The sequence below is a fragment of the Zerene cesonia genome, chromosome 28 (assembly GCF_012273895.1).
Source record: "Zerene cesonia ecotype Mississippi chromosome 28, Zerene_cesonia_1.1, whole genome shotgun sequence".
NCBI classification, from domain to species: Eukaryota; Metazoa; Arthropoda; class Insecta; order Lepidoptera; family Pieridae; genus Zerene; species Zerene cesonia.
In genome coordinates this window covers 4,125,459-4,144,591 of record NC_052129.1, presented here as the reverse complement: position 1 = coordinate 4,144,591, position 19,133 = coordinate 4,125,459, and the positions used below count along the sequence as shown (strand labels likewise).

The window sequence follows — 19,133 nt, the reverse complement described above, 5'->3', positions numbered from 1 at the left end:
TTCGTAATATCCAAATATAATATCCACAAAAATATAGTGCTTTCTCATACTAATCATAACGAAATAAGGAGACATTTAGAAATAAGGAAGTAATTTTTAAAGTTGGTACAAAAAGTCTACAAATATTCTATCTTCATTCATGTTTCATATGATTTTACATAACATTAATCTTAAAGAATTTGCCTCCGAATATGAAATATTTTGTCTTGCAATAACATATTAATGTAAAATGTTTTGCTTCCACCATGTTAGGTACCGTTAACTTGATAAATAATATAGTCCTAATTTTTTAATAAATTTTGGAAGAACACACGAAACCAGAATTCAGTCATGGTTAAACACTAATAAAATTTTCGAAATCACTGATAAAGCAATATTTAAATTTTTCATAAGTATATTAAACAAACGAACTTACAAATAATCACTAAATACATATTATAAAAGGTGATAGCTACCGACACGTACTTGGCCTTTATGATCTAAACTGGAAACTCATCATTGTAGCGGAAACGACGAAGACAGTATCAAAGATATGTTTAGTTTGATATCTCCTAAATAATTTGATAGCCTAAAGTGCTGTGGACGTTACTGACTTCAGACCTCGTACTAATATAGTTGGCGAGAGATCTTTCGTGAATTCATCCAAGACCTGAAAAGAGAATATAATTGAATAGATTTTCACATAAAAATGTCGGAGTCGAGCATGCTTCGGCACGCATTGCACCCCCACAGAAAACCGGTGTGAAATAATAGCTTTCTATAGGGTTTCGGACAGTGAGTCAGACAGGGGGCCGGAGGCCCGTTTTCTTTTCCTCGCCCTCTCCAAGTCCATTCCTTTTTTTCCGTCATCAATCCTTTCCCTATACCTTACCCCATAAAAGCGGGCAGCGTGTTCGCAGAGGCACTACCTGTGTGAATGTTCATGGTCGGTGGTGATCGCTTACCCTCTGGCGAACCATCAGCTGCTCAGTTGCCCGCTGTGACTTAAAAAATAAAATTAGAGCAACAAATAGCATCAACCAGCCATCATGAGATCACACCTGTAAATACTGTTCACAGACGGTTTCGTCCGAATCGTCCGCAGCTAACTTCGGCGGCTCCGGCAGCTGCACGAACGTCACTGCGGTGCCCTCGTCGCAGCGATCCTTTATTATCCTATTCACCCTGAAATCATTTAACATATTTATTTATTTATTACGCCACACTGACATTGTACAAATATAACTTCAAGATATATAGCATTCTCGAGTCACAATGTCAGTCACCATACTCCTACGAAACGGCTGGACCGATTCTCATGAAGTGTAACCGACGAAAAAAGAAATGAAAAAAAATGAAATATATGAACAATGAAATTTTCATTTTTTATAGCATAAAATTGTTTACAAGGTATACATACTTATGAAGAAAGATGGTGCCTAATTTATACTGTCTTATATATTAAATCTAGTTAAAGTTAAACAAATATTTGAATTTTTGCTTGTCTGTAGTGTCGTGATATGATTTGTTACGTGTGACATATGACATGTGACGCGCTGTGACATACGTGTGACGCACGATGAGTGACGGGTGTCGTGATGTGGTGTGTTGCGTGTGACATATGACATGTGACGAACAACGTGGTATGTGTTTAAAGAACATAGATTTGAAAAAAATGCACTCACTTTTGCAGATACGTCAACGGAACTCGGCCATACACGCTGGCGCTGTCGTAATAGGAGTCTGACCACTGACCGAAGTCTTCTATTGCTGGCCAATTGGATAGCTGGAAAAACGTTCGGTGTTTATCTACATACTAAATTCCAAAGACAATAGTTTTAACTAGGCAGAGTCGGGGCAAGTAGTTAGTAACAATAAAGTGAGGACAATAGGACAGAATAGAACTGATATATTTTATAAGATAATTTTTTAACAAGTATATTTGCAAGGTGGAATCTAAACTCAGTATATGTAACTTAACATGGGCAGTATTCAAATACTCACAATGTGTATGGTTGCGCTAATCCTAAGCAATTTGAGAAGTTCGTCGAGGCGCTCCCGCAGGGGGCGGTTTTGCTCAAGGCTCTCTGGCTCTGTGAAAAGTAGTACTTTATTGTAAAATAATATTGGCTGTGCCACGCGGTTATACCTGCAGGCTATATTTACCCGCAGTATATTGCATTTCTATAGTTTATGCGTTATTCTGCTAGATAAGTTATAAGCTACGTCACTGCTAATATAATCAAAATCCTTTCAGTTGCTTTTTCGCAGAAAAGATTTACAAACGTCCATTTATAAAGACATTCACGTTTCGAACACAGAGAGAGTGTGTGTGGGATTGCGCGCGCGTGTGTGTGTGTGGGTGCGTATGTGTGCGTGTGTGTATGTGAGCGTATGTGTTTGTGCGGGTGCGTGTGAGTGCGTGCCTGCGTGTGCGTGTGTGCGTGCCTGCGTGTGTGTGTGTATGTGTATGTATGTATGTGCGTGTGTGCGTGCGGTTGGGGGGAAGGTGAGTGTGTACGCACGCAAGTCGCGCGCGGGCGCGGGTGGGGGCGCGGGAGCGGGCGCGGGCGCGTCGAGCACGTGCACGCGCAGGCGCAGGTGCTGCCAGCCGCGCGCCGAGCGCACCACGGCGGCGAGCTGCAGCGCGAACAGAGCGCGCACGCTGAACGCCTCCTCGCGGGACGGCCGCAGGGCTTCGCCCACCCACACGTCTATGTACTTGAGACGGGAGGAACGCCTGCGCACAAGTTTATAATTGCATATTATGTCGTTTTAAAAGGATTTCAATAAATAGATCTGGGAAATTAATAATTTCGAGGCAAATTTTAAACTGAATCCCTCAAGGATACCGCAAGCGTGGCCGTCGTGCAACCAGAACTGACGGTGTGCACTCAGAAGTGGAGCTAATAAAAGGAAAGCGACACTGACATCGTTCATTCACATTAAGTTTAACTTTTTGACTTAATATTGTCAACGAAGTGGGCTCGCTGGGGAATCCAGCGACACTTGCGATTGACTTAGATATATTCTTTCTATGAAAATTGTTTGAAAATTATTTCACTGTGAATACTACCTACTCTGATGACTCACTATTGTCTTAACGCGAATAGACTATAATTACACAACGGATTATTGTTTTTACTAGCTGCGCTCGCGTAAGTCTGTATCCCGTAGGAATATCGGGATAAAAAGTTGCATATGTGTCCGAAATTTCATTGCAATCGCTTCAACAGTTTTTGCTTGAAAAAGTACACATAAGCATACATCCACCCTCGCAAGCTTTCGAGTTTATAAAATGAGTAGGATAGGATTAAATTTAAAAAGGCGTCGAATATTCATTCAAAACTATAATAACATGGCAAAAAAACAATCACCATTTTGTTGCATTTTGCTCCGAATACTATTCAGAAAATATTCGGTTATTATGTGAAATCACTATTCGACACACATTACACTGATAATATATATGCGTCTCAACAACAAACCGACAGCAAAAACCCACCTCTCAACAGCCGCCATGTCTAAGGTATGAAAGTTGCGACACAAGCAGATGTTCTTGTTGACGCACAGCACGTCCGCAACGATCCGCACGTACTCGGACGCGGATATGCGGCTCGTTACGGACGTTCGCTGCGGGAAGATTATTTCGCCGTTGTCCAGATCGAACTGCTCCGTTTTGTACGGTGACAGTGGGCTGAGAAATAAGAAAAATTTTAGCTGGAATCCTTGGGTATTTTTAGCAATGCCATGTAATCCAGACATCAAACTGAGAGTTTATTATTCATTTCTGTATATGTCCATACTAATTATTCTAATATTATAAAGCTGACGAGTATGTTTGTTTGGTTGAACGCGCTAATCTCGAGAACTACTGGACTGATTAAAAAATTTCTTTCCGTGTTGGACACGACGCTAAGACCAATAGGAACGGAGCACCAATGAAGATTGTTTCAAAATCAGGGGATTTTTTTCCTATTGAGAGCTTCCACTTTGTGCGTTTCGAGTTAGCGTTGGCGCAAAGTAACTATTCCACGCGGGCAAATTGGTAAATAATCAATAACATAATCAGATTATCAGATAATATTTGCATGACTTTTATGGATCAATCTAAACCAGAAATAATTAAGTCAATTAATATGTTATTCGTAAAATACAGCTGTTCAACTCAAGCCAAGTGTGCCAATAACTCACTCCCTAAAGAAATCCTTGGGCGTGGCGGTGTCCCTAAATCCCAAGAGCACAGTGTCTGGTTTCATAGCCCCAAGCCCCGCGAGGCGAGTCAATTGCGCCGCCCCGCTGCGTATGGACTCCGCTAGGCACAATTCTACGAACGCTTTTACCTGAAAAATAAATATAGATAATTAAATAACATATAAATAATAGTGTTATAAACAGGCAGTTTGTGAATTTCTGAGTTTACAGTAGACTTGGGGGGTAATCTATGGCTCTACTGAACCGATTTAAAAAATTCATTGACAAATAGAAAGTCACCTTATTTGTGAGTTATTATGCTATATTTTCTTTTTTTTATACCAGGTCAACCCGGGCAGAGCCGGGGTGAGTGCAATGTAAAAAAATGAAAAAAAGGAATTCAAAGAAACGAGGAGGTTCAGTCAATTCGACTGTATTTTTTCTGTGTAAGAAACACACATCTCATTCATAACTTTGGATTACCATAACTGGGTGAATCATGATTTTTATGATTTTTTTTTTTAATTGAAAGTATGTAGACCCATATAGTTTAATTCGGTTTAGTTTTTTTGTTTAAAAATAATTATTCTATTCATTATTTCCTTAAACTTACCCTCAAATGATCGATAAGTTTCAGCCAGTACTTGTGTTCAGCGGCGAGGGGGTCCCCGCTGCCGTCCAACTGACCCACTCGCACGTGACCTATCACGAATAGACCTCCCTGAAAGCATAGTTCGCTATAATACAAAAACTATATTATATTGGTTATCCTAGTTTTAGTATTAGAGCATTTTAAAAATGGTATAAACAATAATCAAAACCATAACTAAGGTACTTTTCATATTACATAAAATAAATGCACGCTCGTAATATTTAATTTTTAGGTTTATAGCATTCAAATGCTTTTATAAATGAGAAATTTTTAAAGAATAGAAAAATTTATATGCCCCTTAGGCACATAAAACCGAAAGAGTAGAAGAAATTCGATTACTGTGGCAGGATCACGGGTGGCCGAGAGGCTAGGCGTTGCTACGGTTTGACGCTGATTCGATTCCCGCCTCGTGATGAAATTTTTTCTATTCTTTCAAAATTTCTCACGCTTGTAACAGTATGGAATACGTTTTCTGCAGTTAATAAATCATTATACATATAACCTATATTATTATATTTGAAAATTTTCTACGACTATACCATTTACATACGGAAAAAAAATCACAAACCTTCTTCTGATCATTAACGAAATCAATGAGGGGCGCGGCTTGTCGCGGCGACGAAATAAGGAGTAGCATTTGAGGTCTCCAGAACTTGACGTGCTCGCGGCGGGGGTCCAGCAATAGCAGGTATTTGCGGACCTGCACAGTAATCAGATTAATATATAAGTAAATCTATTTAGATTTCCACAGCTTTCATTTATTGATAATGATATAAATAAATGATCGATTGATAAAATCAGTTAGAATCTATGTAACGCCCTATATTACTCAATATAATAGATATGAAAGTATATTCATCCCAGTATAAATATTTGACTGTAGTATACCAAAATATTAATGTCATATTTTATCTTTATTAAGTGGGGTGCTATAAAACACATTGTAATAATCTACTATATAAAAATAAGTCGGGTTTTCCTTCCTGACGCTATAACTCCAGAACGCACGAACCGATTTCCACGGTTTTGCATTCGTTGGAAAGGTCTCGGGCTCCGTGAGGTTTATAGCAAAGAAAATTCAGGAAAAATTTTAACAGAAAAGCGGGAAAAACGAAGCCATCTGGTGGCGAAACGGAGTTCGCCGCGTTTGCTAGTGTCTCATAAAAAAGGAATATGGCCGCCTCAGAAAAGTTGGACGACATGGTAACTCGCACTTTTCCAGCACCACATCAGCGCCTCGGTTAGAACTATCCGAGCTAACTCAGCAGAGTAAAACGAGGAAGAGTAGCATTATGATCTAAAGCGTTATTCTCCAACCAATCTGGTTGAAGCTCAGCGCCTGACCAAAACTAATTGAGCTTACTCAGCCTAGCAGAGCCAGTATTAGAAGGATGACCAAACTCCAAACTCCAGTACTCCAGAGTCCAAACTACCTGTTAGAAGGTCAGAGCGTAGACAGAAGAAGTAGAAAGATGGATACCGCCAACCCACCTGGTGGAAGATGAGCGCCTGGCTGAGGCTGCCCCACTTGGGCTCGGCGGCGGCGGGCGACAGCACGTGCAGCGCCAGCACGAGCGAGCAGCACGCCAGCGCCACGCCGCACGCGTAGGCCGGCCGCAGGCAGAACACCAGCGCGGCGCAGCCCGCCAGCCCCAGCAGCGCCGACAGCCACGAGAAGTGCCGGAACGTGGGCCTGCCGGACGAGTGCACGTCGAGCCGATCACATAAAGACATTTCAGGACTTAAGTCAATATTTTAGCTCTATACTGTGCAATCCAAGCTGTAGTCGAAACAAATGTCTCTTTCTTTCTGTGTTTCTAGTTAAATAACCCTTTAAAATAATAAGGGTATTAACCAAAGTATCCTTACCGAAAGTTAGGCGCAGACGCAAGATCCAAACCGAGGCAGGCGAGGTTTATAGCAAAATAACTTGTCATAAATAGCACCGAATTTACCTGAAAAGTATAAGTTATTGCCATTTAATTCATCGTTTACAAAGAATTATGTCAGTGAGAAAATTCATAATTAAACCTGTACATATCCATCCAAGCCAATTCATTATATCATTTGCAGCAATCAAGACGAAAAGTCAAACAATGCTTTGTGTTAAGTAGGTAAGGGCACCTATTTTATAATTTCGTAACTACACATGCATTTTTGCACAGAATAACAAATTCATTGAATCGTTAGTGTAAAATAATCAGAATTGAGATAATTTTGTGGCGAAAGCGTACCTGAGCAATAGCATTTAGGGATCCAGCCATTATACCGATTTGTACTAAAAACCAGGACATCAATACGGCCATTACTGGATTCCCAGACCGTGGCACCATTGGACGGAGAAGAAAACCTAAAATAAAGCAATAAAACTAATATAAAATACAGTACATCTGAATTTAACTCGATTTTTATAATGTTATGTATGCAACACTATGGTCATCCAAAGCATTGCTGAATTACAAATCTTATAAATAAATAGGAATTTATTAAAATACTAGACGCTCGTCCTGACTACCCGGATATCATGATTCCTTCTTTATACCAAGGCAACATTTAATCGGGTTAGAATTATCCTCATACCTTGGCTGTGTACCAAATTTGGTCGAAATCTGTTCAGCAGTTTCAGCGTGATTGACGGACAAACATCCAAAGAAATAAACTTTCAAATTTATAATATTAGTCTGATAGCGAGATAAACATACCGAATATATCATCTTTGGCTAAAGCCTCGAGCACTCGGGAAGCACCAATCAGATTCGACAGTCCAGCTGAGAATGTTGCCATCAACATACCTATAACACAAATAACATAACCTTTAGGGCTTAGCCTATGTATATTTATATGAATTAATTATTCTATTAACATATAATAAATTTATCATAATATTAAACATATATAAAAAATACAATAAACAAAATTCTAAATATTTATTTATATTCTTGAAATACTAGTTTTATGTATTCTTTATTAACAAATGAATAAATTAGTAAATCACTAAGGCAGAACCACGCGGGTTCGAATCCCGTCTCGGAATCAAATTTGTCACCAATCATAAGCTGAGGCAAGATCACGAGTGGTGAAGATGCCAGGCGTCGCTTCAAAAATTCCTCACAAAAAAAGCAATAAATAACAAAAACAACTCACCAACAGCAATAAACGGCGGCCACACGTTGATCGGCAGCAGGTACACGTAGTTGTTCCGCAGCAGTTCCCGCGAGCACGTGCCCGCCGTCAGCAGCGTCAGCGCCGCGTACGACAGCGCCGTGAACAGCAGCGCCGCCAGCGTGCCCAGCGGGATGCTGCGGGACGGACTCTTTAGCTCGCCTGGGGGGGGGGGGGGGGATACTTTAAATATTTTTCACTTATAAAGCCATTCAATGCTATTAACTAAAAATGAAATGTTACTCCAATGTTCTAAGTTAATGTTCTATTAGTAATATTCATTAGATCAATAAATAAACGTACATAGATAAGTGAATGATTCAAACATCTATATATTTTAATGTAATTTCACTAAGATCAATAAGATCGGACCAGGGAGTTTGTAAGAATCGGCAAGCGCGTAAAGTTCAGACACTGTTTTTTTAAGTTTGGTTAGTATACATTACATTTAAGTTATAAACAATGTATTATGTTCATTAAATTCTTCAACTTTTTTTAAAATCTCTGGGTTCTAGTTTTATGAGTTATTTCAGTTTATCGTATTTCTATACGTTTATAATAAGTTCATGAAACACTTTCAGAATAGATGAATGCAAGAGCAGTTTACATAAAATAACTTTTCTATACATTACAATTATATACCCATAAAAAAAAACTATGAAAATAACAAATTGAACTCTATTCATTAGCACATACCGCTCATATTAGCACCAGCCATCACCCCAGTCACACCAGTAAACAGGACACCGAACACAGACGCGAAGTCCACCATTTCACCGTCAGCTGTGCTGTAGTCTCGACCGTAACTCGGATATAAGTTCTCGTAAAACGTATTCACGTTCAAGCCAGTGTATGTAAAATTGGTTGCGTTCACTAAATGGTTTGTGTCCGGCTTTTCTATCTGTAAATGTTATATTTAATTATTTTAATATACGTAAGAAATATGTAATTGAGGTAATTATTACATTAATATTATAAATTTGATTCCTTTTTTTTTGATGTTCGTAAGTCAATCATAGAAATTTGGTATATAGACAGGGTATGAGCTGACTTGGGTGATAGGATACTTTATATCCCGATTAAATGCTCCCTTGGAATAAAACAGGTATCTTGATACCCGGGCGGAGCCGGGACGAGCGTCTATCTACCGCTGTCGTAGTTTTAAACTACTAAATACCTTTAAGTTAGTACTAACAACAACGCAACTAATTCATATCGCAACAATATCTGAACGCCATTTAGTATGAACATAGCGTATCTTTCTTTATATCATTGGCAGGGAGTCATTGAGCTAAGCAATACATTGGAAAACTAACTAAGTACCCGACTGAAAAGAAAAATCTTCTTGGACGATTTGATTCAAACGCACGTTCTAATTTACCAACTACCCTTAAATATCTAGGAATGTATAAAACTACCCTCATTCACTCACCAACGCCGGAGCCGTAATAAAGAAGCTCAAGAAAGCGCTCGCAAGACACACGACCATAGTGACCCATATGGCCAGGCTTGTCCTCGCGAACAGAGACGCGCCGGCCAGCGAAACACTCAGACCGACTGTGTTTAACACAGAGCGGTATAAGAACCTGTACCAGTGACCGTCGGGTAGACCCGGACTGTCGCCTACTAGGTAACCTGGAAAAAATGGAAAAGAAACATATTTTAATATTAATTACCAATTGCCCATTTAAAGGTTGTTAAAAATCTTCCAGCGGACAAAAAGCATACATTGAAATTTGCACCTTATTTCGTGGCAGTAAAATTCAAAGTCTCTTGTATAGCTCATTAAACAATTTTGCCTAACGCTCGCATAGGCAAAATTGTCTAATGAATGAGCATGAGTCACGTTAATGTATAATAAATAAATAATAATTATATATGGAACATATGTGAGTTTTAAACAAACAAATCAACTTGAATACATATGAATAGTTACATTTAATGAAAGAAAATAATCCTACACTTATAATATTTGCCAACGACTTAAGACTTTCTAATATAAAAATAATCCATGAATAAATTAGATACCTATTTAAAAGGTAATCTATCATATAACTTACCATTAGGCCCAAAATTTTCCACCAAAGCTTCAGTACACGCCGATATACAGAGAGCACTAGAGACCACATTGGCGAAGAAAAATAAAGTCCCAATCGCACCACCGAACTCCGGGCCCAGCGTTCTACTTATCATAACTGCATATAACGTTAAGGACATATACAGTGTATTTAAACATTACGACAGAGCTACATAGATCGCCTAGCGACATCTTTTTCTTTAAATATTTTTATATATATCATGAAAATAATGTAACATCCGAGTAGTGGATACTTCAAACACCAGTTATCCATATCTAACTTAGTGAAAACTGTGGTGTTATATTTCGTATAATTGTATGTTAAATATGGTTGTGGATGAAATAAACGTTTTTATTATTATTATCGCTTTTGTTGAATAATTAAACACAAAAAATAAAAAACCTCTGATCCTAACTTTTACCATAGTAAATCTGAGTTACTTTTGCTTATGAGGTCTTATTACATGGCAAATTATTTGAAAACAATAGAATTATAAGCCTGCCTAGTATTCGAATAATAAATATTAAAAAAAAGGATACAATACACCCCTCCCCCTTCAACTGCGCCATTCGTGGATATAGCACAAATGGACATCACAGTAAAACCGACTATCAGGTAGGCCATGCCGAATTGAGCTAACGTGACTAGAAGACCCGCATTACCTATTAAATAACCTGCAAAAAAAAAATATTTTTTTTTTTAAATCTATACTAATATTATAAAGCTGAAGAGTTTCTTTGTTTGTTTGAACGCGCTAATCTCAGGAACTACTGGTCAACTGAAAAATTCTTTCAGTTTTAGATAGCCCATTTATTGAGGAAGGCTATATAAAGCGACTATATAAGGCGTGCGAAGCCAGGGCGGACCTCTACTACTTAATAAAACTAAAAAGTAACTAGTTTTGATCATATTTTAAGTAGAATAATCCAAAGACTTTTTCTTTCTTTTAGTGTAAAAGCGGGCAACTGAACTGGTAGGTCTCCTGATGATAAGCCAACCATCGGCCAGAAATATTTGCATTAATACCTCTACAAATACACAAATGCATTGTCTGGTTTTTAAAAGGAAAGGAATGCAGAAAGGATTGACGACGCGAAAGAAGAAAATAAATGGGAAGGGTGATGAATAAGGATGATAGAAAAATAGGAAATTAATAATAGGATGATAGGAAATTGCTGGCTTTTTTATCTTATTACTCGAATTCGATTATTTTCGAGGAACAAAATAGAAACAATAATCCTTTAGTTTTGAGGACATCAGTAAAACAATCCTACTAATATTATAAATGCGAAAGTTTGTGAGGATGGATGTATGTGTATGTTTGTTACTACGTAAAAGTACTGAACCGATTGCAATGAAATTTGGTTTGTAGATAGCTGAACAATTGAAATAATACATAGGCAACTTTTTATCCCGATATTGAAACCGCGGGGCGCAGCTAGCGTTTTTATATAGGTTAATAAAATCCAAACCGAAAATGCTATATACTTAGACGGTAGTTACAAGGGTTAAAAAAGCTATAATAATAAGTAAGAAAATAGATAATTACTACATTGTAAGCAATCTACAATTGTAATTAACCATTAATATTTATACAAAGTCAGTGTACTTTTGTTTTGAACCATATTTAATGAAATTATTATCTATCATTACGTATTATATTACAACAACACATAAAATTATGAATAACTAGCTGTTACCCCCAGCTTCACTCACGTGGTCAAAATAAATTTTAATGACTAAACTTTCATCCCCTACTTTATCCCATTGAGGGTAGAATTAATCAAAAACAGTCTGCATGTCAAATTTCAGCCCGATCGGCCCAGTTCTTTAAATACATATGAAAAGAAAATGTAGTAGATAATATATTAAAAATGTATCAATACTTCACTCACCCATTCGTATAAAAATAAGCGCACTGAACATTGACAGTACAACGGGACAGAACACCCCCGCGAACGTACCCACTTTCTTAACACCAGGCGCTTGAGATCTGAACTCCCCAAATTCCACATATCCTGAAAGAAATACAAACTTTATGTTAATAATGGAATAATTAATAGTTGTATATACTAATATATTATATTTTTAGCTTATTTAATTATTATAATAATTATTTTTTTATTATTATAATTAAATAAATTTTCATTATAGTTATTATAATAATCGTTTTATGATATGATTTTATAAGAAAATATCTCTTATAAAAAAAATGATACAAACAGTCTAAGAAACCACTAATGCTCAAAAATGTCAATTTTCGAAAATGAATAAAACAAAACAATACCGCTGCTAATCTTCTCAACCATGTCGCGTGTTTGCAAATCGGCAAAACTATTTAAAATGATAAACACTGCGCTCATTTGACCTCAAATGATTTTCTTTACAACCTTGGAACATTTAGCGTCACTTTTTCGATTACAGAACTATTGAAATTGGGTAATCTATATTTAATCAAATGAGAATTGTAGGGCAATAACATTATTTTATTTGAACAGTGCAGTTTATATACTAAAAGAAAGTGTTGAGTGTTTTTAGAACCAGATTGTGTTAAATTCATTGAATAAATAATATTATTCATTCATAACATTTAATTATAATGTACAATATATGATACACCTATAGTATTTTGTAACTGAAAAAAACTTGATAATTTTTGATCAAAACTTGCTTGTTTTATTAAATAGTGTAAATAAAATTGAAATTTATTTTTAAAATTACACAATAAACTTAAATCTTATGATTTTCTTTATAAAATTCTCTTATTATGAAATCATACATTACCATCTGTGGGTCTAGGATTGGGAGATCCTCTACTGAATGTCAATCTCAATTTACTCATTATACCAGATGAATTACTTGAGTCATTTAAGCTTGGTGACAGTGGGTCTAATGTTTCCGCCATGTTAGGCTTTGTCCCTGTAATCAAAACAATAATTTTATTATTTTTGATACACTTGTATCAAAAACCATGTTTAAGAAACCATGCTCGTTACATATGATTTTTTTTTTTTTTTCCAATGGATTTTGATATTACAAAAGTATCAATAATGAAGGAGATTTTTTATAGAACACAAAATTATCCTTAATAATCAATAAATGAACATTATTTATGATTTAACACATAGATTGTCTTAAATATCAACAGGCAGAGAAGACTTGATTCTCTGTTAAAATCTATGAGAGATTCTATTAAAAAAAATTAATTATACACCACCATCATATATTTACAGCTTCGCAACAAATAAGTATAATTTACAGAAAAAACTTGATATTTAAATTTTAGTTGTGTAGCATTGGAACGTGCTAAAACATACTAAATCAATCTTTAAACACATTGTGATATTCAAGTTATTGTTTGTGTTATTATCTTTTGATGGAATTGCATTTTAGATTCAGATTTTTGAAACAAAAGACACTCAAATCACTGGCTTCACCTTTGTATGTGATTTAATTATAAAAACTAAAACTGGTTTTGTCAATATCAATATTTTGTTTGGAACATCTTTGCCAGGTAATAGGGACTATCACACACCACACACACTTAGGTAATGGAGTGCTTTGTATTTTGGAAATCTATTTTTAAAAATAGCTAAATTAATTGATGCAATAGCAACATTTTCTTGAAAAACTGCAATTTGAAAAAAAAAACTATGTTAATATGTTTTTAATTTTCACATAGAAATATACTTCACACATAGCGTAATAATAAAGAATATTATCTGCATTCACTGAAGCATATGATTTTATCTAATTAACTACAATGAATCATTCTGACACCAGTTCATTATCTATTTTTTTTAATCATGTTTATGTTGTATAATAATATGATTGAATATAATAAATTGTTAAAAAATACAAATTTTCTTAGCATCAACTCTACATGAAGAATTATGTTAGGGTGTAACCGTGAGATTTTCACACTATTCCCCTTTTTTTGATAACTAAAAATATACCTAGACATTTATGTAAGAATTCCGTGACTGTATGGCAACAATCATTATTTTTTAACTTTTGATATTACTGATGATTTCATAATTGTATAAACAGTATTATAGATATGTATATAGACATTTAAATGTTGTATCTTCCTACCACATGATATGATAATATCACATTAAATATTATTCAATCAGGATCTGAGTTAACATAAGTTGTATACTGTTTTATTTCAAATTGTTAAATAGTAATATTCAATTTTCAAACAAAAAGCAAAAGAACTTACTCAGATGAATATCACCCATTCTTTAGCTTAACCATGAAGCAAACTGAATAGTTCAACAATGAATTCTTCCGATAATCGACAATAAGAATGCAGCTGTTGGAATAATTAAAACGATCTGATTATACCTAAGCCCACGTTATTATCATAGCATGAATCTGTCGACCCACATTCTCTGATGACCTCATCTGTGCAATTCACAAAAAACAGTAACGACGCTTTTCATGATATTGACATACGTATACAATGTACAAAAATACTTGTTTATGTTTATATCGTGAAAGTGTATGAAAAAAGAAATATATAACTTACGCTAATGATTTTTACGTCAACGATGATTGTTCAAAATAAGAATTTCCCAAAACTTTAAAGCATCATTTATTCAATGGTCATTCATTAGCACCTTGTTATCGATCCAACATACAAACAATTCGCTAATCAACTTCGTCCTAATGTTTTCTTTCTGCTTTCGTCAAACAATTAAACATTAAAAGTTTTGACAGACTTAATCACCGTTAATCATTGTCAGTGTCAAATGACTACCTTAAATTATGAGCTTGGAGTAATGACAAAGAAACGAAGATAATTTAATTTTTTTTTATCACATTTTAATATTTATTACGTTTCTTGATTTATTTTCAAAAACAGTGAAGTTTATTTGATAGAGTACTTTTGTCACAAAATTTTTGTCTGAATATATTGGTTGCTTTTAAATTTAGAAATAAACGTCGACATTGGCAACACTGTCTAGATACTGATTATTTATAATTTATATCACGTTTTTATAGATTTGAATTTCCCTAATCCTACACTGTTTTAGTACTTTTTAAATATTCGAAAACTCGAAAACTATTTACGGGAGCGTAATTAAGAAATGATGTTTATGAAGGAAATGTATCACCCTTATTGGAATGGCAAGCATATTCCCTATTCCTTAAAACCTAAAAATTACAGAATAATGTTTTGAGTCTACAGAATTTGCTCCCATGGGCAGAGATATACAGTACTGCTATACCATACCATACGAGGATCCTCTTACACGCACCCTCCGCGAGGAGGGTGCGTGGGGAATGCTGTTCAGGGCGACTGCCCTACAGTACTGCTATAGGCAATAGGTATATTTTATATACTCTCAAGTGCTAGTTTTCTATTGGTTACTGGTTAGTTCTGGTAGAATGAAAAAGTTGTCCCTACTGAAGGCCTATACAGCGTTCTTGCTTATTGTATTATTATTTATTAAACGATGAAATGTTTAGTTTAATCCAGCATGCATTGGGCATTTTTTCAACCGCCTTCAAAATAGGAGGTTCTCAATTCGACTGATTTTTTTTTTAGTTTGTAACCTTACCAACTTGATGACCCGATTTTGATGGCTCTGGCTATAAATAGCTGGTGCCTTCTTTGTGGTCGCATTTAAATTTGGTCTAATTTTGAAGATATGAAGGCAGTTAAATGTAAATTATTATTATATTTATTAATGTTTAAGTATCCATTCTAATATAGTGCTGTCAAAAGTATTGCTCGAAAGAAAAAGCTTTCATTCAATTATACGAAGTAATCAAGAAAACTTTAATAAGTATATAACCAATCACAATGATTTTTATATGTATAAATACTGGGCAAACCAACCCATAAGTGTGCTGCAACTGGAAACACATCTTAACATAATTGAATAAACAATCCAAATAGCAAAGTTTAAATCGAATATAACTTTAAACATTTACATCTGCTACAGGTATAAAGACAATAAGGCAATTGAAATTTAAAATTCAATTCCACATATATATACTTTAAATTCCACATATAGATACCTGGTCACATTTTGTTTTTAAATAGATCATAGTTAAAAAAATAAACCATCATTTGGTTGGGATGAAGGACTTAATTAAATTACAATACAAGAACTCAAAATAAAATAATTCAATTTTGTCTTAGTCTTTTATTGTTCCCAATTACATATTCATGACAATACCAGATTATTCCATCATTCCATTATGGTGTTATGGTAGTTTCATTTGAAAAGTGGTGTTATTACTGAAATCTCGGGACTTGATTCTGATGCCTTATCCTAAACTTAAAAGGAATGCCTTAAATATTATATTCTATCTAATGACTCCAACATTATGATGCTGTTTCCTCTTATTACCTGTAAAAGAATAAGTTGAAGAAAAGTTGTCATTATAAAATTCATGCAGTACATAGCATATCCCATTTATTAAATCAAATAACTCAAAAATATATAACTCCTCGTATGAATCAAAGTTGGTTTCTCTGTCCCTATGACCCTGTACTTAAATCTTTAAAAATACACAAAGGATTTTGATGCAGTTTTAATAGATAGAGTGATTGAAGAGGAATGTTTATATGTATCATAACTATTAAACTACTACGAATTTAATGTCGGCAATAGCTAGTGAACAATAAACGCAGATTGTTTCCAACAATTTTTCATTCAATGTTAAATGTTTTCAACTGGTGTTTATTTCTCAGTTTATTTCTTTATGATATTGTGGGTTTTCAACTGACTGACATGATTATTTTTGTTTTTGTAAGAAATTGTTGCTATTTGAGCCCATTTTAAAATAGAAAAGAATTATTGATGACGCTCACAACTTTCTATAAATGTATATCACAACTAATTGTTACCAATGGTTGTTTATTGCAAGACATCCAAGATTCAAACATCTACACAAAAGATTCGGATCTAAGGCATTAACTATTTGCCTAGAAAATTCATTCAAATATTGATCTACATGAAATATATAAGCAGAGAATTTGAAATTATTAACTGCAAATAATGCCAATATTTTCGCTATTCACACATCATATCGTATTGAAATTAAATTACTTACAACCATGCCAATGTTGTTTCTTTGTCCATCTTTACATTCTTCTACCGATTCATCTAAGACAAGATTCATGAATGGATCAAAACCTCTCAAAACACCAGTCACGGCCCGACCGGCGTTTAATTTTAATGAGAGTTTTTTATCCATGAACCTGTGAAAGTATAAACACAATTATATTTAAATACTTTCTATCTTAAACACAAACGATTAATAAAGATAGTTCAACGATAAATATTATTTAAAAAATAGTTAGGTTATGTTTGGGACGCTAATGTTTCAACATTCTCACTCACTTTTTCAACTCTGGGGGATGAGCTTTAGACATTTTGGGAACAAATGTATATGATCTCTGTTTTAACAATGAGGGATAATTTAAACTGAGATGTTGCTTTGATATTTGAAATAAAGCTGAAAAGTAACAATTTACGTACGGCGAATATCAAACCATAAACAACAAACTACAAAGTTCTAGTAATACATAAAACTATTTAAGTGTTGCCACTTGTCACTTGCATTATTGAAAGGTAAAATAAATGAAGAGATTTCAAATTTCTATATTCAAAGTTGCAAGTGGTCTCTTAATGTGGTGTCTATATTGCATTATTTATTAATTAAATATGAATTCATTTTATATTCAAACATTGGTAATCGGTATTATTTCCCAGCTTTTTTAAAACATTAACTGGAATAAGATTAAATATACAATACGAAATTGCTTCTAAAATGTTCCTTATTTTGCAAAAATTATATCTTCCATATATGTTTATTTCCATTTTAAAAACTCATCCAGGCAAATCCAGATCTTTAGCGTGAACACCATATTCATACTATTTTTTTGTAATATGATAGTGAATGTTCTGCTTTGATAATTTACGTGGCAAGGATTTTCTGCTATTTTCGTAGATAGGTGATTTTACCAGGCAAGTACTTATGCGCTACTTATGTTATTATACATTTTAGTCACCCAGACATACCTAATATTTTTGGGTGAGAATTTTTCGATAATTAATCTTAGAATTTAATACAAGGAAAAGTAAAAAAAAAAGTTTTTAATTTATGGTAATAAAATGAATGTACTGCTATTTTTACATAGTACCTATTTGTACCGCTTTTTACTTTATTTCTGAATATTTATTGTTTTTATTTTGTTTTATGTGTGTGCAATAAAGTGTTTATCATTATTGTTATTACTATAATACACTGTACACTCATAATGTCACATGAATGTGACGTAAAATAGATTGTCATCGATGTGTTATCTGTGACTAGTTATAATGATATCCTCAAAAATGGTACAAAGCAACGAAAGCAATGTAGTGGAAAAACTTCTATTTATTTTGGTAGAATAATAGTCATCCAAGATTTTCCCATGATTTGTACATGAATCCCTTGTCTATGTAACAACAATAGCAACAAGTAGACAGCTGGGAGGATGGATGCTGCGATATCCATCCTTTTCTCATGTAAACAGTTGCGGTTTGTGTTTGAAATGTGAATCTGTAACAATCATATATAAAATTTGGATTTGTGAAAAGTTTGTGTTTGTGATTTTGTTAAAATATGGATGAGTCCGGCATTGATATGGGATACGATCTCGCATCCCTCCTAACAAATGATTTCAATGTGGACCAGAAGATTTTAGAAGAGATGACTACAGCCCAGCATCATCAAGATTTTATGTTCTATGAGCTCAAGTCCAAGGCAGTCCCAGTAACCGAAAGGTAAGTGGTAAACACGTGATGCTAGATTATTGCAAATTTGCGACTATATATTGTGAATATTTATAGATCTTATTTTTATACGTATGAGGAAGAATTCCTTTGAAGACGTCGTTCGCGACCCTGAAATATGACTTGGCACGAACCCCAGTTCCAAATATTTGTTTACGTGCACTCTCCGAACTTCTGCGGTCCCTTTGCTTCATCATAAAACTTAACTTTCTAACCCGCAATCCTTTGCCAAACGTGTTTCTTTGCCTGTATAATAAAAAATTATTA

At 34.7% G+C, this 19,133-nt stretch overlaps 3 protein-coding genes across 4 annotated transcripts in view; 1 reads left to right on the top strand and 2 right to left on the bottom strand.

The window, feature by feature from the left end:
- Positions 1–382: 382 nt before the first annotated feature.
- LOC119837618 (solute carrier family 12 member 9) lies at positions 383–14,794 on the bottom strand. Of its 2 annotated transcripts, none has more exons than XM_038363298.1 (21): positions 14,600–14,794; positions 12,850–12,984; positions 11,961–12,083; positions 10,605–10,739; positions 10,048–10,182; positions 9,420–9,622; positions 8,684–8,888; positions 7,970–8,149; positions 7,528–7,617; positions 7,060–7,175; positions 6,695–6,780; positions 6,317–6,518; positions 5,394–5,525; positions 4,787–4,894; positions 4,174–4,322; positions 3,485–3,676; positions 2,505–2,719; positions 1,984–2,072; positions 1,665–1,765; positions 1,041–1,164; positions 383–649 (listed from the first exon to the last, which is right to left on the bottom strand). In XM_038363298.1, the coding sequence occupies exons 2-21, from the start codon at positions 12,968–12,970 to the stop codon at positions 569–571; spliced, it is 2,787 nt and encodes a 928-aa protein (XP_038219226.1). In that variant the 5' UTR covers positions 12,971–12,984; positions 14,600–14,794; the 3' UTR covers positions 383–568. The 2 variants fall into 2 exon arrangements, with proteins under 2 accessions (XP_038219226.1, XP_038219225.1); XM_038363297.1 differs by lacking the exon at positions 14,600–14,794 and adding an exon at positions 14,291–14,436.
- Positions 14,795–16,211: 1,417 nt separating this feature from the next.
- LOC119837561 (probable small nuclear ribonucleoprotein G) lies at positions 16,212–17,606 on the bottom strand. The gene is made up of 3 exons (XM_038363182.1): positions 17,430–17,606; positions 17,140–17,287; positions 16,212–16,433 (listed from the first exon to the last, which is right to left on the bottom strand). The coding sequence occupies exons 1-3, from the start codon at positions 17,459–17,461 to the stop codon at positions 16,383–16,385; spliced, it is 231 nt and encodes a 76-aa protein (XP_038219110.1). The 5' UTR covers positions 17,462–17,606; the 3' UTR covers positions 16,212–16,382.
- A 917-nt stretch (positions 17,607–18,523) lies between these two features.
- Positions 18,524–19,133, top strand: part of LOC119837562 (transcription factor EB) — an 85,280-nt gene continuing 84,670 nt past the window's right edge. Inside the window, exon 1 of the mRNA XM_038363184.1 lies at positions 18,524–18,857. Coding sequence (XP_038219112.1) covers positions 18,697–18,857 — 161 coding nt within the window. The 5' untranslated portion in view covers positions 18,524–18,696. The remainder of the gene's footprint in view (positions 18,858–19,133) is intronic.